This window comes from Pollicipes pollicipes, unplaced genomic scaffold (assembly GCF_011947565.3).
Source record: "Pollicipes pollicipes isolate AB1234 unplaced genomic scaffold, Ppol_2.1 Scaffold_3087;HRSCAF=3621_pilon_pilon_pilon, whole genome shotgun sequence".
NCBI lineage: Eukaryota > Metazoa > Arthropoda > Thecostraca > Pollicipedomorpha > Pollicipedidae > Pollicipes > Pollicipes pollicipes.
The window spans coordinates 9,753,614-9,779,631 of record NW_023596225.1 but is presented as its reverse complement, the minus strand read 5'-3'; the positions used below and the strand labels follow the sequence as shown (position 1 = coordinate 9,779,631).

Genomic DNA, 26,018 nt, shown 5'->3' with positions numbered 1-26,018 from the left:
CTCTTGCGATGGTCGGGGCCCTCTGACAACTGGGGAAAACATAAGAACTTGTGACGAGTGTTCACGTTGAGGGAGTAGAAGAATCATGTGCCAGTCAGGGCCCCCAGTACCGAACGGTGGGCCCTCCGTCCCTATTCTAGCATGGGCTCGTTAAGCCCAACTGGAGTCTATGTGCCAATTATTTGTTTATCTGCGGCGAGCAGGGATGTTGTTGCGTTCGGATCTGTCAGGGGATGCCGCCCGTGTAGTGTTGTGCTCAAGAGGATCCGTTTACTGGGGAGAAATAATGAGTGTTATCAGTGTTGAATGGAGTGGGTCAAAATGAGTTCCAAACGCACAAGACCATCCCATATTTCCCGGAGAACGCTTATCATTTTGCAGAATCGACTCGTGAAACAAATACCATCAAAAGGTTTGAACCTGCGCTCCGGTTGCCGATAGTGTAGTGGTTAACGCACTTGCGTTAACCACTGTGCGTCTGAGAAACCACCGGCACGGGATTTGATTCCCCACGGTGCTCGCCCTTCCCGCCAGGGTGAGAGGCTGGCGGTGCCATATGGCCCCAGCAGCTGAGTGTGTCATAAAGCCCCATTGACACGCCCGTGATCTCGGGGAGCAAGGGTAGCCATGGCTCAGGTCGCAGTTTCGTAAAACCAAGCGGCGTTGGCCACTGCAAGTCACGCCAGGGGCAGGCGCCCAGCGCGCAACAATGACTATCGCAAAATAATTTGTCTGAATGCTTTGCAAAGCTTATTCGTGCAGTTCAAAGATTGCACTGGGTGAACCTTTTTTTCACAACTTTGAGGCTTTCCTCTGGACAGATTAATAGTTACAGCAAGAAGCAAAACTGCGATTTTACCCTACTCTTCCAGTTCCACCACCAGATTTCAGCACCACTTCGCGGTGCTGTAAAGAGCCGTACGTTGTCATCCATTTGAAAACCGCGCAGGTGACATATACGCCCGGAACTTCCCTGAATGTATGATTTGGTGTCTAAAAAGCGTACAAAGGTACTTCTTTTAGATGCGTCACCATTTTCGTGCACCTGTTGGCCACGACCTTATGTTAGCCGCGGGGCCGACGCTGCGCAGCCTAAGGAGACTGCATCACCTGGCTTTGAGTTCCGTGTCTGAGATCTGCGAGCGCGCGTGCTCAAAACTGCGTCACATGATTTGTCCCACTCATCAGTTCTGACTGAATATTGAGCATATCCAGACAAGCATGGCTTGGCCATGTTAATACCATTTCTGACCCATTTTGGTCTTCAATCTACACTAGTGGAATCCTTGCTACCTCTGAGCACCTCAAATATACATCTGACAAAATTTCTGAGTTATATTCGTTAAAGAGAGTCCACTGCACCATTAAAAGATGAAGAGTGTCGCCAATTTATTTCATGCAGTCATTTAGCGCAATATTTTGTCAGTTTCTTTACTGCAAGCTTAAGACAGAATTGATCTCACGGTTGCGTCTGGGCCATATTCAAGTTCTAGAAGGTAAAGGTGCAAGACATATATATATATATATATATATATATATATATATATATATATATATATATATATATATATATATGTGTGTGTGTGTGTGTGTGTGTGTGTGTGTGTGTGTGTGTGTGTGTGTGTGTGTGTGTGTGTATATATATATATATATCTCTCTCTCTCTCTCTCTCTCTCTCTCTCTCTCTCTCTCTCTCTCTCTCTCTCTCTCTCTCTCTCTCTCTCTCTCTCTCTCTCTCTCTCTCTCTCTCTCTCTCTCTCTCTCTCTCTCTCTCTCCTCTCTCTCTCTCTCTCTCTCTCTCTCTCTCTCTCTCTCTCTCTCTCTCTCTCTCTCTCTCTCTCTCTCTTCAATAAAAATGGACCATATCCGGCGATATCTTTTTGGGGGGCCTTTCACTATCAGGAAGCAGTTTGTCGACACTGTACGCCTTGCCCCAGCTCTGGCCGTGCCCCTACTATCATGACATCCAGTTTTGATCAATGCGATCAGCTCTTGGATAAGATCACCGACCAGTGACCAAGCACCAGGATCACTGCACGCCCGCCAACAGGCCGACGGTGCGCGGTCAGGACGACATTCCGCGGATCCTCCCAGGCCGGGTCAGGATCACCCCGACACATTCCGGACGCTCCTGCCACCGTCTCCGACTGATCTGAGCCGACACCGGTTCCGCCCTCCAATCCCCCCCACCGCACGGCAAGTCCGGTCCGGACGACCTTGGGGCCTGGAGCGCGGCAGCGGCGGCGGTACGTCTCGTGGCGTGCCGCTAGGGGTCGGGAACGGCCTGGAGGCGCGCACTGCTGGACACCGCTGCTGCAGAGTGAATCACGGGCTCGTCGTGGGCGTCCGGGTACGGTGCGCGGGTGTCGTCAGCGTCGTTGCGCCAAAGCGCGCACGTCTGGTGAAGTGTGCCCAGGGCGTGCTCAGGGCTACGCGGCGGTGCGGTGTCCGCAGTCCAGAACAGCCCCGCTCGGTGCTCAGGTGAGGGGGAACGGGGCTGGTGTTCCAGAGCCGTGAGGCCGCGCCCGGCACGGGGCTGGTGTTCTAGAGCCGTGAGGCCGCGCCCGGCACGGGGCTGGTGTTCTAGAGCCGTGGGGCCGCGCCCGGCACGGGGCTGGTGTTCTAGAACCGTGTGGCCGCGCCCGGCACGGGGCTGGTGTTCTAGAGCCGTGAGGCCGCGCCCGGCACGGGGCTGGTGTTCTAGAGCCGTGGGGCCGCGCCCGGCACGGGGCTGGTGTTCTAGAGTCGTGAGGCCGCGCCCCGCACGGGGCTGGTGTTCTAGAGCCGTGTGGCCGCGCCCGGCACTGGGCTGGTGTTCTAGAGCCGTGTGGCCGCGCCCGGCACGGGGCTGGTGTTCTAGAGCCGTGTGGCCGCGCCCGGCACGGGGCTGGTGTTCTAGAGCCGTGAGGCCGCGCCCGGCACTGGGCTGGTGTTCTAGAGCCGTGAGGCCGCGCCCGGCACGGGGCTGGTGTTCTAGAGCCGTGAGGCCGCGCCCGGCACGGGGCTGGTGTTCTAGAGCCGTGTGGCCGCGCCCGGCACTGGGCTGGTGTTCTAGAGCCGTGTGGCCGCGCCCGGCAGGGGGCTGGTGTTCTAGAGTCGTGTGGCCGCGCCCGGCACGGGGCTGGTGTTCTAGAGCCGTGAGGCCGCGCCCGGCACGGGGCTGGTGTTCTAGAGCCGTGTGGCCGCGCCCGGCACTGGGCTGGTGCTCTAGAGCCGTGAGGCCGTGCCCGGCACGGGGCTGGTGTTCTAGAGCCGTGAGGCCGCGCCCGGCACGGGGCTGGTGTTCTAGAGCCGTGTGGCCGCGCCCGGCACGGGGCTGGTGTTCTAGAGCCGTGTGGCCGCGCCCGGCACTGGGCTGGTGTTCCAGAGCCGTGTGGACGCGCCCCGCCGTCCGTCATGCGTGTTTCCAAGGCGAGCCCTGGATGCACGTTTCATTATTTCATTTGCGTGTTATGGGTCGGGTTGTAACATTCACCGTGGCAGCTGGCGCATCCCGGATTGGAAAGGCACATTAACAGATCGGACACGGCGCATGCACGCGCCGCGTTTTCACATTGTTTTATTGGTGCATTCGGGCCGGATGGGCTCAAATGTAGATTGTATTTGCAGACTTGGAGATCGGATTGACGTAGCCGCAAGCGGCACTGACGTATTCATGGCTGTGCCGGGTATCAGTCCTCACGGGAAAGGAGGGGCAGTCCATCTGAACTACGTTCATGCATGATATATTCCTATATTTTGTCCCAGCTATTGCGTTACACCTTCGTTTAACTAGTGCATCCTGGTGAATTGAAGGTCGGCTATTTTCAGAACAAAAAGTCAGTTTCGCAAAACCAGGAGCATAGTGCCTTTTTGCTTGCATCAGGCGTGACATGTCAGCAAAGGGACGGAGCCGTGACACGTTACGTCCGCGCCACGCTCTCACACGTACTATATGGGAATTAACTAGTGCCGCCCGCTGGTTTGTTTACGTGGTGCACCGCCCCCAGTCCCATCACCGCGCCTCGCGAATGATCGAGTCGTGCGGCGCCGGCACTGTGTTCTTCAAACCCAAGGCCAGCATGCGCTGCCGGCGCCGGTCAGACGGCGACTCACTGACCGACTACTCCGCGCCATCCGGCGTGGAAACGACAGAACACGTCACACGTGGTGACCTCTCCCCTCCGGCGCCTCAAGGTCACGCCAGAGCAGTTAAAACAGTCGGCCGCGCGGAGAACACGAATGATGAGGCGCATCCGGGACCGTTGGTTCTCGAACTTCCTTTAAAGGTTCTCAGCAACACAAGCAGGATGCGCTTGTATGAATCATCGTCGTCTGCAGTTGCAAATGGGTAAATAAACAGAGGACGCGTGTGGAATTTTCCCGTAGAGGCGTGATACACCTGGTCCCACTGCTCGCTTTGACGAACTGAAAGTAATTGCAGTCAACATCAACCCACAAGCATGCGAACCGCACGTTCAGGTTAATCAGGTCCCAACGCTCGCTTATGTTCAGTAACTCGTTACCTCTTGCTTCATAGTCTTTGATGTATGTTAATGCCGACTCAACATTTTTTGTAACGCGAGGTGATGAGGAGGGGGAGGGTGATGTGGCCGTCTCGCGCTTCCAAAGTAATCCAGGAAGAGCTTAGCCAAAAACATCAGTGGATCGGCCTGAACGAAATCTAGCGATTGATACTACTTTTGACGTTGTTAGGTCCATAATTGAACCCATGATGGCGGGTCAAAGGTCGAATTTTCCAGTAAGCCGTACTATTTCAGCTTTGCATCACATGAGACCATGCTTTGTAGCGACGCGAAGGTTAAACAGGCATGTTCTTACCCACTGCATGCGTGTTCAAATACACTGGTGTGTATTTTTCTGTGTTTTGAGCACACATTTATAATATATGGCTCCGTTAATGCACCAATGTCGGGCCGCCGTGGGAGTCCCGTGACATCGTCGGTCACCCGTCGTCCGTCCGCTGAGGTCGCACATCGCAGTGGGGTGTCCCCCATCCTCAAACACCGTCGCTCTCTCGAAATCAACAACGCCAGGAACCCGTTTTTGGTGTGAAAACATGCGCAATGAATGCCTTTCAGACCACCATAAATTTTGGAGCGATTGCACATGCCGGATGGGTGTCCTCAAGAAACCTTGGGGAGGCTGTGTCAACCCCCCCCCCCCCCCCATCAGGGCGAGGGATTTCGTTAGTGTTCTGGAAAAATAAGTCAGAAAGGTCAAATAATATAATAAGTCAGTCCAATAATCAGCTCCGGAAGCGCTGCACCTGAAGGTGACACCTGGCACCTGTTCTAGAGGGTGGCTTGGGTGGGCCGGCTCATCAGGACGTGGGAATGTCGCAGCTGTGCGCCGCGCTCAGGCCCCAGCAGACCGAATCCGCCGCTATCTCCCGCCGCGGCGCCACAGGCGTCGAATCCGGCCCAGCGTTGGCGCGTTTCCCGTCCGCATCGGTCACGTCAGCTACGGTTATCGTCGATGTATACACAGATTTCTGCCGACGCCACACTCTGGTCCAGAGTGCCGCTGTCTCTTTCCAAAAGACGGCCGCTTCGTTTGGAAATCGGTCTGGAGATGTTCATCTGGGCGTAAGAGCTTTCGTCAACCGTATGATCATGAGGTGATGGGTATGGAGAAGTTTGTAAAACCGCAAGTGCCCCGCATATTTTGTTTAAAAGTAAGAGAGCACAAGGTAACGAGGCTTGTATAAGGGAAACTAGCCCCGCTGTTACCCCAGCACTCTGCAAACCTTACCTGCGTCTGCACCTCTGCGGCTGTCATTGGCCGGTCTGTGAACGCTCCAGTTATGGAATGAGGTGCATTCATTTGCGGATTGCATGTTCTATCATCGCCACGCGGGCTGATAAGAGTGATGTTTCATTTAGCTCAGCCGGTGCTGTCAGGCTGATCAATCCACCCGGGGTCTCATTAAATATCAGCGCAGTACCACCAGGGTGCTGGTCGGTGTTCGTCACTCCGACCCCAGTTCCGCAGTTCCACCAGTGTGCTGGTCGGTGTTCGTTGCTCCGACCCCCTCGTGTGCGGGTCGGTGTTCGTTACTCCGCCCGCTCTCGTCCGCAGCATCGGCGGCGACTGGATGGAGCCAGTTGTAATGTACACCACCCATGAAACGTAGCGCGACGGCATTCTGCACGCCACGGGCGCATGCGGCTGTAGGGTTTAACGCGGCGCGGCCCAAGTTTTGCTGAAACCTCGAGTAGACTAATGTGTGTAATGTGCTAGAGCATAGAATTTCCGTCTTTAGTTTCTGTTGTGAGGTTCTCGGGATGCCGATGTAGCTGTTTAGTGCCACAGGGCTTGGAGCGATTTAGCTTTACGTGAAGCCAGTTTGCCAGTGTATGTGACTGTCGTAATTTGCTTGGCCAGACCCTTCCCGGCTAGTAAAAAATAATTCTAGCTATTCTTATGACTGAGCTGTCTGGGCACGCATTAGCTTCTATGTCACGGTCATTGTCCCTTAACGCGGGCAGGTTTTCACCCAGGCTGTGGCCAAATTCACGTTCATTTGTGGTCATCAGGAACTTCCTGGTGCCACGCTGTGTGCTTTTATGTTGAAAAGCAAAGATATCAAGAAGTTACTAGGACGCATCATGGAACTTCTGGACTGAAAAGGCATATTTTCACGGTCGCAGTCCGCCCAATGCCCACTGCGGCTCCCGTCCACTGGAACGTCTGTATCAGCGTCCGCTGGGACTTACCACCGCCAGCTGTGGCCAGACCGCCGCCTGCTGTGGCCAGATCACCGCCTGCTGTGGCCAGATAGCCGCCTACTGTGGCCAGATCACCGCCTGCTGTGGCCAGACCACCGCCCGCTGTGGCCAGACTACCGCCCGCTGTGGCCAGGCCACCACCTGCTGTGTCCAGATTACCGCCTGCTGTGGCCAGACCACCGCCCGCTGTGGCCAGACCACCGCCCGCTGTGGCCAGACCACCGCCCGCTGTGGCCAGGCCACCGCCTGCTGTGTCCAGATTACCGCCTGCTGTGGCCAGACCACCGCCCGCTGTGGCGAGACCCGGACCACCGGCCACTGAGATGAGGCTCGCCCTCCCCGCGCAGGCACGTCGTCGGCCGCCGTCCTGCTCGGTCGGCCCGACCCGGCGCCGTCCGTGGAAGTATCCACAGTTGGTCGGTCTGCGGTGGCCCGCTGTGCGCCGCCGCTATAGATAGCCTGGTCCGGGTATGGCGGCGCCCTGGCCTCCGAGCGTGCCCCCCCCCCCCCCCCCCCGTTCCGCAGGTAGCCAAGCGCAGCCGTGAGGCGCGCAGTGCATCATCGGCGGCGGTGCTGCCGTCGCACGCGCATTTGATCGTCAGGTGGTGCTGCAACTGTCCGACTAGTGAACGACCAGGTGCCGCCAGATTACCGCTGCGTGCGTGTTGGATTACTTGTTGGTGCCGCTGCTCCCCGGGTGGATACACTGGCAGGCGGTAGGCCTGGGGTGAGTGATCGCGGGCGTTGGCGGGCGTGGTCTGCGTTTTGGGAGGCTGCAATGTTTTGTCAGCCGGTGTTTGTAGTGCTTCAGGGTGATGAGCTACGCTTCCGATCTTGTGATCTCAGAGAGTGGCGGTGCGGACGCATCCTGAAAGTTCGGGACTTCGATCACGGAGAATGGTGGAGTAGATGTGTGTTTGGAGGCGCCAACGTTCAGAGAGAATTGGTGCAGAGGCGTGGTCAAGAGTCAGAGTTTATCAGGGGTGGTAAAGAGGCGCTTTGACGAAGGATGGTTCAGATCTCCTAGAAGTGGTTGGGAGGTTTAATGGGAGTGGTCAAGGGCATTTTCCAGACGTTTGTAAATCTGTCCGATAAAGTAAAAGCTTAGGTAGATAGACCTGCGATTTTTGTATTCAGTTTCCTTATCAGTTGGGGCAGGGAGCTCCACCCTCAATTTTACGACCAAGTTAGAGCAAATTCGGTGGAAACTTGTTTCGGTGCATGTTTAGCCTCTTTTGCTTGCTCAGCCCCCCCCCCCCCATGCTTACTTTGCAAAGCTTTGCCCTAAGATAGGAATGACGCACGGGGGTGTGGTCAACGGTCAGTGAGATCAAAACTCGGGGATTACGGCATGGAGGTCCGGTCAGAGGTCAGCGGGTCAACGAGGGGAGAGGGATGCCGAGGCCTGGTCACAAATCAGCTGAAGTTTTTTTGCAGGCACCTCGATTATTGGCACCTTTCCGTCAATGTATCTCTCAGTTCTATCACAAACGAAATTGATGCCCTTCGCTTTAGCTTAAGGTGATTAAGGCTTAAGGAGAAGTCGGGCGCCGCGAGAGATGGTCCGTGTTCTGTCCAGGAAGGACAGGAGCTCATAGCCTGAGCGAGGTGGTGCGAAGGTCTAATCAGGAGCTCAGCGACATAGATACTGCAGTGTAGAGGTGAGACCAGACCAGTGACATGGAGGCCTAGTCAGAAGCTCAGAGACCAGGAGAGGTGATGTAGATACCTGACACCGGGCATCAGAGCTCAGAGAGTGGCGGCACGGCGGCGCCACCCAGTGCTGCACCATTCGGGGTCGGTCCCGTCTACACCGTCATCGTTTGGCGCAGAGCACACTGCACACTAAATGGATGCTTTGCGATCGGTTGTTACTGTAACAATAATGCCTCACGTACCTTCATGTGTATAAATGTACGCACAGACTGAGCCAACAAACCGCCGTGAGAGCGGTTACTCGATAATATTATTAATGTAAGCAAGAAAGGCCCCCGAGCTTCCGATTTGCCCGTCCTTTAATGTACCAGGAGGTATTAGTTGGACAACGATATGAGGCAATCATAAGAATGTGTTATGAGATTACTCAAGACTTCTATTATAAGCATTCTCACGATATATCCCGATGGTTGTTTCGTATCGTCTTACTTAACAGCAAGGTCCTCCTTGGGACAACGTTCTCAACGGCAAGGTCCTTCTTGAGCCAATATTCTGTGTACACAAATGCTGTTTGGCACCCACTCTAAAGTTTGTACATGTATGGGCTGCATGACAAGGACAAAAATGTCGGGCTGGTGGCATGCTAACCATGATGTCAACTAAAATTGGTATCGTCAACATCGCTGTCATCGTCTTTATTCCCGACATAGTAATTGGTCTTTGCTCCTGACAACCATTTTCGTGGCAATCAGCTGGTACAGTTCATATGCACATAATCCCAAGCATCTCTATATTATGCTTGAGGCGGTCAGTCTAACGTCACGCTCGTCTTGGCGTCGGTATCACATTGCGGCTTCAGTCTTGGTCTTGGCGTCGGCTTCGATCGATTGCCAGACTTAATGCGCGATGGCTGGAGGACGTGGAGGACGTCTGCCTCATCCACGGGTGGGGAGTGCTGAGGAAAGCTAGGGAGTGTTGAGGAAAGCTAGGGGGTGTTGAGGACAGCTAGGGAGTGTTGAGGAAAGCTAGGGAATGTTGAGGAAAGCTAGGGAGTGTTGAGGAAAGCTAGGGAATGTTGAGGAAAGCTAGGAAGTGCTGAGGAAAGCTAGGGAGTGTTGAGGAAAGCTAGGGAGTGTTGAGGAAAGCTAGGGAGTGCTGAGGAAAGCTAGGGAGTGTTGAGGAAAGCTGATGCGATGAACGCGACGAAACGGGAGCGTCTCGCACTGGAAAACACCTAAGTCACGCGGTGCTAATATGCATGAAAGATGTCAGGCCTATCGTGCTGCATTCTTCTTCCACAGTTCGGAAAAATAGGGTAAACCTTTGAAATTGCATGGAAGCTGCCTATGTCCCATTCCTGCCCCGCGACAACAAAAAACAGTGGTTTTATGTCTTGGGACGCTTGTGAAATGAGCCTGGTGCCATCACCCACAACTCGCAAGTTTTCAATCAGCTCGCCGTGTTGGCGCGTTTTTTAAGGCAGGGTGTTCAATGAGCCTCGGTTGTCTCCAGCTTTCCAGAATGCGTTCGCGATCGCGTCTGGACATAATTCGCGCACATGGTGGTGACATGCACATCGCAGAGCTGACCTTCACCTCCCAGTCACTGTCCGATGTCACGTGTACTGACGCCCGACTTATCTGCCGGCAGCCGTTGGTGACCTGACCTGGCCTGACCTGACCTGACCTGACCTGACCTGACCAGCGCCTGCCAGTCGTCATGGCGGCGGTGACTGAGCAGCCCGAGTCGGCTGCAAATCCCGTTTCCCTGCCCGGCCTGGAGTACCTCAGCACCGCGGACAAGCTCATCCTCTCGCAGAAGGTCGAGCTAGCTGAGACGTTCGTCGGCTTCGAGACGGCCAACAAGTACACGGTGAAGAACGCCGCCGGCCAGCACGTCTACTTCGCCGTGGAGGAGAGTGGTGCTTGTATGCGCAACTGCTGCAGCTACATGCGGGCGTTCAACCTGCGCATCCTGGTGAGCGCGGGCCCCTCGCGCAGCGAGTCGAATGAGCAAAATGAGAAAATGAGAAATGAGAAAAAGAGCAAAATGAGAAAGAGCAAAATGAGAAAAAAATGAGAAAAACGAGCCCAGCTGCGCCGGTCGGACTGCGGGCCAGTCACGTCAGCCAGTCAGTCCCTTTTGGCGGTTCCGAAGCGCAAAATGTTTCAACAAGGACTACCGTGGGTCCCGTATTGAGGGACGATTTTGTTGGCCATGGGGGGTCAAGGGGGAGAAGCCGCCGTGCACAACGTCTCTGCCATTCTTGCAATTGGTGCCTCGCGAATCTGCATAGTTCCAGTTGTTTTAGAAATGTCTCAGCTTCGGAAACTTACCCTAGGCTAAAGCGTGGCGAAAAAATGTGCTCAGACTGCTTTACGTTAAAATGTTACTTTCTGTCACACCAGCCGGGTTTACACGTGGTAGTCCGCAGAGCTCGTCCTCGTCCGGGGGGCGGCGTCAGGGGGTCGACCCTGACCACGCCCTCCATTGTGGGATAGCACGAAGAGGGAGCTCGTTCGCGTCCAAGGGACGGCGCTGAGGGACCGTCCCTGACCACTCCCTCCATTGCAGGATAGCGCGAAGCGGGAGATCTTGCAGATGCGGCGGCCGTTGCGCTGCCAAGGCTGCTGTTACCCGTGCTACCTGCAGGAGCTGGAGGTGTCGGCCGGCGGCCAGGTTCTGGGCACTGTGCGCCAGGACTGGTCCGTGTTCAGGCCCAGCTTCAGCGTCTGCCTGCCTGACGGCACAACGGCCCTGAAGCTGCGCGGCCCCGCCTTCCGCTGGATGTCCTGCTGCGGCACCGACTTTGACGTGCTCTCCGCCGACGGCGACGAGGAGGTCGGCTTCATCACCAAGGTGTGGTCGGGTCTGACCAAGGAGCTCTTCACCGACTCGGACCGCTACGGCATCGTCTTCCCTGACGACCTGGACGTCAACATGAAGGCGACGCTGCTCGGTGCCGCCTTCCTCGTGGACTTCATGTTCTTTGAGTCGAGCCTTTGCCGCGGCGACTGCGGCTGCTGCATGATATGCTAACTGTGATGCCTCGACGGCCGGGGGGTTCATGGTTAATGCGTGTTTTTAGTCGTTTCTGGTGTATGTGACTGAAAGTTGTATTTCACATTCGGGTGCGTGCGATGCAAGCGTCGGAAAATTGTACAGGGGTTACGCCGAGCCGTCATTGATATTGCACGATTTTTCTTACCGCCTCCAAACCTAAACGCGGCAACTCATGTATAGAGGGGTACCATCAGGCAGTGCGTAAATACGTGATGACGGTATTTGAATAACTCATCTCCCTGAGCACTTGGCCGAGACGCATTATGGAAGTCATAACTTGCGGGTAAATTAATATTACTGAGGCATTATCTGCGTATGGTTTGGTAGGACGCTCTGCTCGGTTTCATGCATCTCCGAAATGAATTCGATCTCCAGGTTAGTCGCCGAAGTACGTTTAAAGCTTGCCGAAAACGTTGCAGTGGTGGGCGCTCTGCGCTGTCTTCGGACGAAGTGGAGGACCATCTGAGCACAATCTGCAGCTAGGACACGCGTGTAGTGTTTGAGCCACACTTGCTCTGAGCTGGCCTGACGGAGCTCAGCGTTGTGCCATCTCGATCCGCCCAGACCTGTGGGGCGTAGACGACGCTGGGTGTCGTGCTGAGACTGGCGCGGTTCCGTTCTGCGTGCGTGCGTGGTGTGGCCGTGTCGCAGTGACCTTCGCGACTTCACAAAAGCATTGCAATGCGCTCCGAATGTTGAGAGTGATCTATGTTGTATAGTTACGTTTATGCTGACTAGAAGTAAATCAATGAAGACAGTTTTGCTGCTGAAAAATCATTTTAGTTCTCTTTAATATGACAAGATGGTATGGCAGTAAAAAGGATACATTCTTCTGCAATGTATTAGCGATTACGCGCAGGGTATTTTGGCGTGTTATAATACTTAACACAGTAGCCCTGAACACCATTTCCCCTGTATCATGATCTGCCCTGAAAAAAATAACTCGTACACAACATCTTGGAATGAAAACTGTATTGGCTTTGTATGTATACCAACGACCGGCATGTCATGGTAGGGGGAGCTGCAAGCATCTGGGCACGCGCAGTGAAGTTTGAAAAATGAGTCACGCCAATTGGAAACAATGCAAACTTGTGTTGCTACTTGTGTTGCCACTTGTATTATACGGCCTTGGTTGCCACGCTCTTTGCTGCTCCGTCGTAGTCATCTGTTGGGTGATATTGCCGCTAATGTAATTCCGTCGCATGAAAAACTCAAGGCCTTCTCAACGCACTGTCTGTCACAACCGGATGTATTCAGGGAAGTGGGGGGAGGGGGGGGGGGCGTGGGCGCTACACGAGCTTGGTATGCGATGCAGCAAGTTATGAGGTGGGTCATGCGAAGGAAGGCAGGTGGTGGACGTGGGATAAGCAGCACGTCTAGCGAAGACTTCCAGTACAAACCGACGGCATGCTGACGGTAGCTGAGTTTCGGTACACTACCATTACAAACCGACGGCATGCCGACGGTCGCAGAGTTTCGCTACACTTTCAGTACAAACCGACGGCGAGCTGGCGGTCGCAGAGTTTCGGTACACTTCCAGTGCAAACCGATGGCATGCCGACGGTCGCAGAGTTTCGGTACACTGCCGATACAAACCGACAGCATGCCGACGGTCGCAGGGTTTCGGTACACTGCAGTCGGACGAGTTCGATCGTGGTAAGATCTGCCGGCTCGATAGTAGGCAAATGCGCCCTTGTATAAATATGATCGCATAGGCTTTTTGAATCCCGAGCTATTGACTTCTGTGAATGATACAATACACAATGTCAACAGTTCTTTGTTTACCAAAACCGTTCCTCTTGATTGTAAACACTCCTTTGGCAGTGGACGTTCCCACTTCGAGTCGCCTAAGCACGCCAATGGAATGGGCGCGTGGAGATGAATAGAATGATGAGTGCAGAGTGGTTCAGTCAGTTCTCAGGCGTACCACTGAGGTTCACCTGAATTATTTGCAATGGCGTGAAACTATCTCAGTGAGTGTAATTGATGGACGAAGCTGACTAATGGTGAGTTCACGATGCCGTCCGCGTTGGTGTCGCAATGTTGCCAGTTATGTTCCACCTGCATCATGTCATATGTGGAATGGACTGCCATCACGGGTCAAATCGGTAGGGCCTGTGGTGTGGCAGTGGCCACGCAGACTTCGTCCATGACTGTCCTGCCCCTGTGTTCTGTCCTGTCCTGTCCCTGTGTTCTGTCCTGTCCTGACCGACTGTCCATGACGTCCGCTGAAATGTCAGCACTCTGTTCTTGCAAGCCGTTTCTCGGCAGGTTTTCCGTGCGTGCCTTTCTCAACACCATTCAACACTGAATGACGCATAATTTAGGTTGTCCGTTCTCATGCGCATCTATCAAAGGTGCCGCCGACGTGCAGATGGCATTCACGTTGGCTCCATACAGTGTCAACCAATACGCATCCGCACGTTGAGCAGGAAAGTGGTGAAACCTACCCTCAAAGTGCATGAAACCGGCTTTCTCCTCATATTTCACCGACTTTTTTTCTCAAAGCTGAAGTACGAAATCCCTCAACCCCCAATCCCCAACCCCCAACCCTAAATCCCCCCCAAAAAATGAATGGGAAGCTAAACTCCTGGCGTGAGGGCATTATTACCTGAATATTTTTATCCGTCCTCTGGTGGTATCATTTGCGGAAGTGGAGTACGTAGGAAGCGCAGTCAGTGCTGAGCGCGTCGTGCGAACCGCCTGTACAAAGCTGGCGATGTGTCCATCCTCATTGGCTGCTGCAAACAGTGGCGCGCGGTGGCGGTCCATCAACAGTGGTATTTACTGACTGATGGATTAGGTAATCAATGCAACCAACTGTGCGTGTTATTGTGCAATACGGAATGATTGTTGCATGTGGTAGGTCTGAGTCAATGTTTTTGAAACTTATCATGGTCTGAAACATAAAGGTAAGCAAGAACAGGCGATGATACCTTGTTGTAATTGGCCATGGCAGACGCCTGAGTTCTAAAATAAATCCTTTCGAAATCGTAGCGAATTGAACACCGATGTGCGTAAAAGCTGTTATACCACTGAATATATCGACTGCTGCCCTCTTGACATGTAAGCCGCGACCCCTTGTTTCGTATTGACAGTGGCGCTGCGTGGTGGTAACGTGATGCAAACGCCGCGTTGCACGAGTAATAGCATATTTTCAGTCACCATCACAATCGAGGTAAGTTGGCGCATATGCCGTGTGTGTGTCAACATTCGTTCAATGCTCTATACGTATTTTTAACCATGCAACGGTGTCCAACTGCTGAAATTTGTGATCATCATTAAATAAGGAAACAAAATCAGATGAACAGTGTATGTGCTGCAAATCCCAAGCATGTCTTGATAACGAAAAATGCACTCCATAATGCGACAGGGCCGTTTTTATCCCGGGCAGACACAGTCACGCGTCGTCAATTCATGTACACAACGTTGGCGTTCACCTAGTTCTGGGGTCGGCATTTTTCGAGTGAAGATTGTGTTATTACGTTTGCGATGCACGGAATTATTGTGTGAATCGGTGGGGAAAGCTTAGAATGTGTACATATATATATATATATATATATATATATATATATATATATATATATATATATATATATATCATATTCATTTTATCTATATATATATATTTATATGTGTGTGTATGTTTGTATGTATACCTTCATGCTATTTACTTATCTTTATATATATGTATAAAGTCAACGACATTGATGGGATAACATAAATCATACTTGAAGTGACGTACATTGGGCCACTTTCTGTTGCACGCTTGGAGCGTCCTAAATTTGTACTTACCTAAATGTGACCTAAATCTGCGTGCAAATTCTGAAAGTGGCTGCAAACAATGAACTCAAGCAAAACGTGTAAATTGGAGAGCTGACGTCTTTTTCGTGCATACGAGAATAGTCCCTTCCACGCGGCGCAGCGCAGTCCTACTCTTTCACCACTGCCTTTCGAAACAGGCACGAACTGTTCAATCTGCGCTAAAAGGAAAAGAACAAAGAAAGTCCTTCAAAAATAGGTACGAATTGTCATGTCCCCTTTAGTATAAGAAAAATATCCAAATCATATGACGCTCGATGAGACGCGACCCACACCAGCCGTCGTTAGTGAATTTGGTGGTGGTGATTTAGTGTTGAAGGGCGCGTCGGCGTCGGGGTCATTTTGCGCCCCTTTGATGACGGTTATTTACATCTGCGACGTCGCGATAAGTGTGTTGTCAACTAATAACAGGCGGTATCACTGGCACGCCTACACTGAGGGGTGGGTGAAAAAAAAAATGTCAAAGTCAGTATGTGTTAAAAATGCGGGTATATTTCCAAGTTCCTAACATGGGTCTCGGCCGATTAGCCGATGAAGGGCACTGGAGGAAAAAATCGTCGTCTTTCGGTCTCAAGGCGCCGGCATGAGAAGAGGACATTTTCTAGAGATGACCGGTCCCCGCATCTGTCACACCGTGGCACATCCTCACGCGTCAAGTAAAACGAGTGTGTTGCGTATATATGACCCAACCGAAGCCTACAAAGGGCGGCTTCCTGGAGACGACTTCCGCAATGGGAAAATTCCCGATCAACCAGTTGGGGCTTGATTTCCCTGAAAGCGTGAAGATGTTGGTTGAGTTTGTCCTGCCACGTACCGCGGACGTATTTGGAAATGGCCGACTTCAGATCTCGGGCGGGCACATAACTTGACATTGGTTTTCTCTCACACTGGATCTGCTTTCTCATTTCCCTTTATCCCTATGTGGCTGGGGATCCATCTAAATGTGATACGGCAGGAAGTGTTGTCCAGCCATTCCAGTTCCTCCCAAATTGAGCACGTCAGAAGTGATTGGTCACGCGACATCGTCGTCTGGCCTAGTGATCAAGCTCACTAAGTGAGTCGGTCAGAATGACTACATCCCTTTCAGGGCGATAGGCAACGTACTGAAGCGCTGCTAAAATAGCAAGCAGTTTTTAGGAAAAAGCTGAGATGTGATGCAGAAGGCAGAGACCTACCGCGTGATCACCGCAAACAAATGCGCAACCCGTTCCTGTCGGGCCCTTGGATCCATAAGTAAATATTTGTTATGAGTTAACGTATTGTGAGATCCGTTCCAACGAATAGCTGAGCAACTCTCGTGGTGAAGTGTCATTTTTATGATGCTGACAAAGTTCCAAATCATACTTCAGACTCAGACATCTCCACGGAGTTGTGTCCCGAAGAGCGTTCGGAGCAATGTCATCCAGCGCAATATCTGCCTCATCCAGTCAGTCCCGGACGCGCAGACACATCGGTCGCGCTGACATGGGCCGCCCCTCATGAAAGAACGGATTAACGTCTCAGAAAAAAATGAGCTGAAAGGTTGGGTGATACGGAAATTGTGATACCTTTGTAGCGTAATTCAAAGTAAGTCGTTGTCTCCTAAGAGCCAAAGGCGGTTCGTTTGCTTACACCAGCAAGTTTCTTGTTCAGGTCGTACGAAACGCCCCAGTGGCTATACGAGCACATGTATGGTGGATTGTGTTCAAAACCTGCTTCTAAGATGTAGGAGCACTGTCGTAGATAGGGCTAGCGTAATCGATGACCGATCGAATTAAAGCTCTATACAAGTTTAACAGGGTGCATCTATCGGCTCCAAAGGTCATACGACACATTACCTTCATGAGGTTCATGCGCTTTAGACACTTCATCTTGACCTTCTTGAAGTATTGCTTAAACGTGAGCCGACGGTCAAACGTGACGCCCAGGAAACAGATTTCATTGCATACTGGAATAGCGGCATTATAGAGTCGCAACTCCGGGTCTCTACAGCCTCTACTCCGTGAGCAGAAGTGGATGCACTTAGTCTTGATGGTCGAAAATTTGAAACCACTCTTTAGGCTCCACTCAGTTAGTCGAATGAGGCGTAACTAAAGCTGCCTCTCTGCAGGCGTCGTCGTGGATGCTGTACACCAGATGACACAGTCGTCCACAAACAAGGGCCGATTAATGGTGGGTGGCAGACAGTCAGCGATATCATCGATCATCAGCGCAAACAGGGCTACGCTAAGGACGCTCCCCTGGGGAATACCGTTCTCCTGTTCGCGGCGGTCAGATAGCATGCCACCCACTTGGACGCGGAAAAATCGACGACGTAAAAAGTTTTCAATGAAGAGTGTCATGTGACGTCGGAGTCCACACTTTTCTTTGTTTAGAATGCCATGGCGCCAGGCGGTATCATAAGCCCGCTCATTGTTAAGGAAGATGGTCATCGTGTGACGTCTTTGTTTAAAAGAATGTCGTCTAGCTGTGTCTAAAATCGTTAAGTGGTCAGCAGTGCATCGGTTCTTCCTAAGCCCGCATTGCACTTTGGAAAGACAGCCGTGAGTTTCAAGATACCTCATGAGACGATCATTCACCATCCTTTCTAGCACTCGCTGAAGTCAGCGAAATTGAGCGATAGTCCAGTGGGTCGGAACCATCCTTTCCGGGCTTCTGTATCGGGACTATAATGGCCTCCCGCCACGACTCCGGGAAGTCATCATGCAACCATATGTAGTTGAAAAGTTCAAGGAAGGCATGGAGGGACTCCTTCTTTAGGTGATTTAACATATCATTGTGGATTTTATCCAGTCCAGGGGGCACACTCTTAGCTCTCTTAGGAGCAGTGCAGAGTTCCATGCCAGTGAATGGTTGCTTGGACTCACAAATCTCTGGGCCAGGAATTCTAAAATTGATTGCCGTCTTCTCACTCTGGTCCCTGTTACGAATGAAGCGTGGGTCGCCTGTTCCATGCCGGCACCTTTCTGCAAATGCGAGGCCTATTTTGTTGGACACTTCCTGGGTGTTGAACATCATGATTCCCGCCCCTTTCAAGACCGGAACTGCAGTAGAAACGCCCCTAACGGAAAGGCGACTAACCTGCTGCCACACTGCATTGAGTGGGGTGTGACGATTTGAACCATTCACATGTTCCCTCCATGATGCACGCTTTGCCTCGCGTATTGTGCGTTTCGCCAATGCTCTGGCCTTTTTAAAAGCGATGAGGTTGTTGGCCGTTGCGGAACGCTTAAAAACCTTGAACGCCTGCTTCCGCTTAAGAATTGCCGCCTTAGTCTTCCGACCACCAGGGACAGGGATCCTGTGCGGCTTAGGTGATGTCAAGGGAATGCAAGACCTTTCAGTGTCGACAATTGTGGATGTCACTTGTTGTGTGAGAGATGTTGCATTGTCGTCCTCGGTCGGCTGCATTCTAATATGACACCCGTCGGTAAACCTTTGCCAGCAAGCACGTCGAAGGTTCTAGCAGGAAGGCCTCCTGCCTGGGTGTCCAGCATTCATCCCAAGCCATATTGGGGATGGTCGCTCCCATATGTAGTGCTCTCAACGAACCAAGACAACCGACAGAAAAGGTACGAGGAGCAGATAGAAAGATCTATCGCTGAAGTAGCGTTGGACGGCAGAGATATATGGGTATCCCAGCAGGTGTTAAGAACACAAAGATTATTTGAATTCAGCAAACGTTCGAGATGTCGGCCTCAGCGGCTTGTGTGACTGCAGCCCCACGAAGGGCTATGGGAGTTGAAGTCACCAAGCAGCAGGAACGGCGATGGAAGCTGATCGAAGATGGACTGAGGCATCGAATCCGGTACTTCCTCAGCAGGAGAGGGTAGATAGAACAGACAGTCAGCCTCAGCAACTGAAGGTCGACGACGACAGCAACAGCTTGAAGGTCAATGTTAAGACTTACAAGAGAGCACGGTATATTGTGATGAACTAAAACCGCCATCCCACCATGGGCGATCGTGTCGGTTCTCACGTCCTTCTGAAAGATGTTGTAGCATTTGATGTTAAGGTGCGCGTCATTAGATACCTTTGTTTCTTGTAAGCATGCCACAGCTGGCTTACGATTAGATAAGAGTGTGTGAAGGTCCGACATGTTGGCTCTCAAGCCACGCATGTTCCATTGTAAAAACGTCAGTGGTATGCTAGATGCTCTTGTGTGTGGGGTGTACGGTTAAGATCCATCGGTATAGCTCACATGTGCCTTAAACGTTCACCTAGGATTTCGCGCTAAACAAATCTCCTTTGTGACGCTCTACTTCAGTGGAGCTAAGCCGCCCTTGGCCGAGCCTTGGGACTTCCACCCTCGGTAGGCGACGTCGGCCAAGGAGAGGCACGCTTTGCCACACGACCTGCCGCCGGGGACTGCTGGGTAGGCCGACCCGACCCCCCCCCCCCCCTCCCGTCTCCAAGTGAAGGAATGGGAGGCGGACCCATTGACTCTCCCGGCAAGTGGGGCAGACTCAACAGCGGGAGCCGGCCCCTGGTTCGGGGTGCAGACGTCGACCTGGCGGCGCGCCCTGCAGGTCCAAGGTCCAGAAAACCCAGACGAACACCAGTTTTAGAAGGGCGGCTCCGGGAGGGAGCGGACTGGGGGATGCCGAACTTATCCGGCTCTCGTGAGCCGGGAGGACCGGCGCTCCCGGCAGGGCCACTAGCTGAGGAGCCAGAGGAGGTCAGGTCTCGTAGCGCCGCTGTGCCAGCGGGGAGACAGATCCCGTCGTAGCTGGTATGGATGGAGGGAGAGATGGAGCCCGGAAGGGTGTGTCTTCAGCACGGGCTGGGCTGGGGTGCAATGGTGGGGGGGGGGGGGGCGAACTCCAGGGCCTCACTGGACCGCGATCCATCCCCCGTTCCCGGCTCGCACCCCAGTCCCGGGTTCTCTGGAAGCTCCACCAGTGGGTTCCAACCCCCTAGGTTGAGCTTCTCTAGCAGAGGACAATGCCGCAGGTGGATCCTTTTTCGGAGGATCTGGCTTCCAGGACGACGGGGCAGCAGGACCAGTTGGCACAAGTGTGCTTAGAATAAACTGTACAAACTCGCCTACAATCATGCCTTTGAAATCATGCAGTCCATTCAGTTTCAGTACCTCGTTGGCTGCGGGTGTTGCTTGGGCTAAATTTCTTCCCGGCTCAGTAAAGGCGTCTTTGAATGTCCTTGTGGTGGTCGCATCGTTGTGTCGACGTTGGGCCTCCCGAAACGAAACTCGTTCCTTCATCTTGATGTTCAGGACAGCTCTCTCTGACAAGAAGGACGGACAGCTACGATATGACACCACATGACCCTGACCACAGTTGACGCATTTTACTGTTTCTGATTTACGCTCAGAGTGTTGGTGGCCTATTTCTGCACACCTTCCACATCTAACTTCTTTCCAGCACTTGTCAATAAAATGACCATACGTCTGGCATTGGTAACACCGGGCTAGGTCGGGTACATAGACCCTAGCAGGGACCGACTGATATCCGACGTGGACCCCATCTGGCACTCCCGCAGAGCAAAACGTCGGAATGATCGAATAAGTATCGATCAGCTCTCCTCTCTTTATCCTCTTAAAGGGAATGTTCCACATTTGTATGGCGTTTTGAGCTGAAACAGCCATATTGAGGACATTTTGATGCAGTTCACGGATATGCCCTTTTTAAGACCCAAAACGCCCTGGCTCCTGAGTTACACACCCGCGAATAACGAAAAGTCTTATTAAGAGCCTATTTCAAAATCACCTGATTTATGACGCCATAGAAACGTCATTAGATCCCCGTGATATTACAGGCTGTTTTTTTGTTTATGGTGAAAACAGCATGACCACTGATACATTTGCAAAGGCGATGTTGCTGCACATGTGGTATAGTCCGCCGAAGATGATTGACTTTTTTAAGTAAGATTCTACTGCTGAATGCGTGTCGCGAACATAAGCTTTCGGGTTGTGCGACACTCGTGAACGGGTCATTTTTCCTTATTTCTAAGCCGCAAGTCAATGTGATAAAAAAGAACGACACTGTCTGCAAAAAGTACGGCATCCAAAAATGGGCACTTTCCCGAAGTTATAAAAAAGAAGACGCGACGGTAAATCTGTCTTTTTTCCCTTGCTGCCGTTTTTTTTCTTCTACTAACATATCTCTTACAGACAGCTCGGTTGGCACCTTGCGTACCGGAGCACAGAACCTTGCACGGGTATATGGGTTAGCAAGGCATTATGAAATTAGGGAAACATTACAGCACTTTTAGGTATATATTTCTCTAAGCATTTCACACACATGGTAAGACAAATTTAAATCTTGAACAAAAAATTATGTTTTACAGGAAGGAGCTCTTGAGCCGCATGACCATGAATACCCGTTAGGACTTTGTCTCGAAGGGAGGCCACGGTGGAGTTCGGAGTTGTGATTGAAGATATGTGTGGAAATTGTGAGAAAATCTGCAATTTAGTAGTCCTGCGAGCTGTTCCAATGTGATATCACACTTATTTGATCACACACTTAAAGAGTGTGAATCGGGAGCTCGAAATGCGTGTGATTACTGGTGGTCTGTGCCAGTGGCTTGTATTGCTATTGATGTGATGGAAAGTGTGCGTGTGAGATTTGTTCTTCTGAGAGAGAACATTTTTTTTGTATTCTTCAGTCAACTGACTCCCACTAAAATGTGATATATTGATGCCTGATATATTGATGCCTATTAATATTGATGTCTGCCTCTACCTTTATGTTTGTGTTTGAACAAGGCAAAGGAATGCTGGCAAACTGAGAGAAACACTAGCACTTATGTTGCAGGGGTGTACAAAGGCAAATACTGGTACTGGTACTTCATTATGATCTTGCCAACATTGTGAACCTATTGAGGTATTCCAGCATGTAATTAATCCATTGCATGTCATTATATCAGCATTCAACAATTCATTTTGGCAGTAGGGCTTATGTGTGTGTAGCTCATTGATGGATATGCTCGGTATAGGCTCACATTATATGGCTTTGCAAAATTGTTTTTCCCTAAAGAATTCTGAAAATATATAGTTTTATTATTACTGATGCACACTGTACTGTCTTCACAAATATTGTATGCAGACGAGCGTTGCTCCTGAGTAAACATTGTCATAGTACACTCTAACTTGCGTGGGGTGCTGGGCGCTGGGGAAGGTGGAAAAGTATTGCCGTTGGTGTCTTGGACAGCACTTAATGATATGTTTATCACGAGCCGTGTAAGCACTGGCAGCTTCATCACTTCTTTGCATTTTGCCCATCTAATCATAACTACATGCACTTGTCATGTCCCCAGCCTTGTGCCAGCCTTAGCAACATCCTCATCAGTCACACCGCGAAGGTCCCAACAAGTAATCACACCCTTGGAGCGGTTCTTAGTGGGGTGAGGGTGCACCGACACGGGTAGTGTAGCCTCTCCCTGTTCTCATACTTGACACGGGGACGGTCCACTTCTAAGAGAGGAGCCGCCGGGGCTACCAGCACGCTATACGCAGACCAGTGTGCCAAAAGAGTTGCTGCGAGAGCCGCCGGGCACGAGCCTGCGGGCGTCAGTGCCTCGGTTCGCAGAGGCTAACCAGGCACCCTGGTAACAAACCGAGGTACGGCCCCTTAATGGTGTCAGGAGGCAGACAATGCACCCGGCAGCTCCCCCTCAACACCCATCACATGGCCTGCTTGGCTCCAAGCCAGCGTCGCGAAAACACAACGCCTGACCAGCCGGTTTCCTCGATTAGACCTCACGGGGCATCCGCAGGGTCACAAATTCGGGCCGAAGTCACGTGCTGGTAAGCTGCCCCGACTGATCCGCAGGGCAACTCTCCCAGCGACCAGGATCCTTTCATCGCTACCTGCGGATCCAACGGGGTACGGCGAGACCCAGATAAGACTGGAAAGCTGGGGCCGAGGGATTGCTAATCCCCACTCTGAACGGGTTAGAGCCCTTGCGGGAGGCACGTTTCGTCTGGCCCCTCCCGTTTGGCCGGAAGGGACGTGTCGTCGACGGCGGAAAGAGGACTTTGAGACATTTGTGTTTTTCGTATTTATTGGCTTTTTTTGTTTTTGTTTCAAAATTGCTCCTAGTATCGCCGTTGACGAAGCAGGCGGCTTCCAGCGGCGCACGTCAAATCTCGAGCCACTCGCCACGTCATCTGACCCCGAAGCAAAAGGGTTCGCTTAACAATACTAACGGCCGCGCAGCGAGGCGGCGCCACTTGCCGGTGGTCCCGGTCGCTGCACCACCTAGCGTCCCTGTTCGGATGCCATCTACAGAGCACGCAGACGCAACCGTAGTGCACGCAACAGAACGCTTGTCAACCTTCCCCAACTGCCCGCAGGATCATTGGGGCACATAATCCTCCTACCACGGAAAGGCGGTGCCTTACGGGGAGCGTTAGTTGACAGCCCTGGCAGGGGGTGCCGCCGGCTGCTCACTGTCACTGGGCTCCTGAGCCAATTTTACCAGAGTCGAATCCGCAGCGATGCCCGATTACGTGTCAGAAGCATAAACACAACACAGCCTGCCGCTAAAAGTAACCGGGGTCGCGTCACACCGGGCGCAACAAGGAACGCGGCTCGAGCCGAGCTCCTGGCAGAAGGTCACGCTGTCCTTGCAGCGGCAAACCGATGTGAGACGTGTGGACGGTAGATGACCCGATGACCTAAGCTGCAAAAATGCGTTGCTATGCCCAATAATTAATTCAGGAACTGGGGCCTAAATTTAGCGACCGCACTGATCGTTATGGCAATCGTCAATGGCGACATCATTCAGAACCGAACCTGGCCTTTGTGAAGGAATTCTGCGTGTGGGTGGGAAATCCAGACGATCTAGCCTGATTTCAAGCATGGGCCCATGTAAACGAACTCCACATTCGATTTCGCTTTCAGATTCAGACTATTCAGGTCGTGCATTTAGGTGAAAAACGGCAATGATGATATAGCGAATAGACTGTGATGCGCATTCGCACATCGTGGGCTAAACAGGGCTAGAACGGAGGTAGAGCAGCTGCGCGTTTGGGAAATATCTGGGCAGTGGGGGAGAGGCGGGTGGGTTGCTGGGAGCGGTGCGTCTATGTCGCCACACGAACCGTTGGAGGCCAAAGGTTACCTACACGATTTGCCTCGTGAAATGACTACAGCGTAAAGCACAACTATTGGAAGCTGCAGTGTCAGGCATTTAGGCTGCGATAATGCGACAGGCCACCCACCAAACTTGCATCTCAGTCAATCAAGTCATTTGTAATTTCGGAAACCAGCATTTTAATCAAGTGAGCCGGTTATCGTAGACATCAATTGTCAGACAAATGCGAGCAACTGCGAGTGCGCAACACTCGCACCACTGTCATTGTTTGTTCTGGAAAGCTGCCGGTGTCCGAGATTGCGACATGCATTGCCGTCAACAGTCTGTTATGCTCGTATCCGGCCGGCCGCCCATGGCAACATCCGGGTGACAGCGGGCTCTGACGATACGTGCAACAGAACCGTGCTGTCCCGTCACGTGTGATGACGTCAGCGACCGCGGCGCGGTCGGTCGATAGCCGCGCCCGGAAGGTCACGAGCGGCTCTGGACTGAGCCTCGACAGTGAGACGCCGGTCATGAGCCGTACGGCAGCTCTCCGGGTGGAAAGTAATAAACCTTGTCCGACGAGGCCATGGTGATGGTTATAACTAGGAGGTAGTTAATGCCGCATTAAAAAAAAAATGGATTTCACAGGGATGTGTGTCAAAAACGGTTGTAGGTATGATTGTCACTTTTCCAGAAAAATTATGCGTTAAGAGGTTGAAGGCCAATGGCAAATGGCGACCCAAGCATAATCGGATGACCTGATATGCTTTCATCTGATTAAAAGAATGCATTCATTTTAGTTAGGTTCTGAAATAAAACAACGAATGTAACTTGCAACCGTAACACCTGATCTGATCTGGTCTGAAGGCTGAGATCCTGATAAGTTGAAAGTTCCGGACGTGTTTAAGGCAAGTGGCCAACAGAGTTTTCAACAAAAACTTCGGGGCCGGTATGCAAATCGCAGCTGGCGTCCATTGTGAACAGCTGTTGATTTCCAACTTATTCCCATTCAATGCTGTCAAATCTATCCGAGGCGCGCGCATTAGGGGTTTGCGGCAGAGACGTTCGCACAGGCACCTTGCCAGGGTTGACACTTTCTAAACTTAGTTGAAGGGGGCCTAACCGAAAAGGTTGACCTAACCGACCCCATAACCAGATTTCTCCCCGAATTTGGCCACTTGAATTTGCATCCTCGATGTTAAAAACTTGTTTTGGCATTTCGCAGGCTCAAAATTGTTTTCCTGTCCAGAGATAACTTCCCATTTTAAGTTGGTGTCAGCTGCATTGGTTTCGAACCTCAGAATTGGGTGTAATCACAGAAAACATCATAGTAATCCTATTAAAGCATCACTGATAACCCCTGCTGTTGCTGACTTTGCTGTCTTACCACCACAGTCACGATTATGCGGCAAATGCACTTGCCGCTGTTTTGGGAACATGCGTTAACTTTTATTGGGTTCACCCTGTACTTTTGAAATTTTTTAGAGCTGCCGTATATTGCAGCAAATTGTTCTTTATGTCAATCCCGGCGTTATCATTTCAAAAACTCGCCAAAATTTGCAGACTGACTTAACATATGAAGGAGTTAGTATAACAACATTGCAAAACAACATTGCATAACAAACAATGTTGTTAGCATAACAACATTGCAAACCTACAGGCCATCATTTGGAACAAGATCAATGCGATACTAATGGTGATGTGCTCACGCGCTTGCTACCTAAC

At 51.9% G+C, this 26,018-nt stretch overlaps 1 protein-coding gene across 2 annotated transcripts; it reads left to right on the top strand.

The window, feature by feature from the left end:
* The first annotated feature begins 2,314 nt into the window (after positions 1-2,314).
* LOC119090361 (phospholipid scramblase 2) lies at positions 2,315-12,704 on the top strand. Of its 2 annotated transcripts, none has more exons than XM_037213163.1 (3): positions 2,315-2,481; positions 10,038-10,364; positions 10,962-12,704. In XM_037213163.1, the coding sequence occupies exons 2-3, from the start codon at positions 10,107-10,109 to the stop codon at positions 11,424-11,426; spliced, it is 723 nt and encodes a 240-aa protein (XP_037069058.1). In that variant the 5' UTR covers positions 2,315-2,481; positions 10,038-10,106; the 3' UTR covers positions 11,427-12,704. The 2 variants fall into 2 exon arrangements, with proteins under 2 accessions (XP_037069058.1, XP_037069057.1); XM_037213162.1 differs by lacking the exon at positions 2,315-2,481 and adding an exon at positions 7,278-7,458.
* Positions 12,705-26,018: the final 13,314 nt, after the last annotated feature.

Coding starts and splice junctions, on each gene's coding strand:
- LOC119090361 (XM_037213163.1), top strand. CDS start 10,107: ATGGCGGCGGTGACTGAGCAGCCCGAGTCGGCTGCAAATCCCGTTTCC. Junction 10,365..10,961: donor CGTTCAACCTGCGCATCCTG/GTGAGCGCGGGC, acceptor CCTCCATTGCAG/GATAGCGCGAAGCGGGAGAT.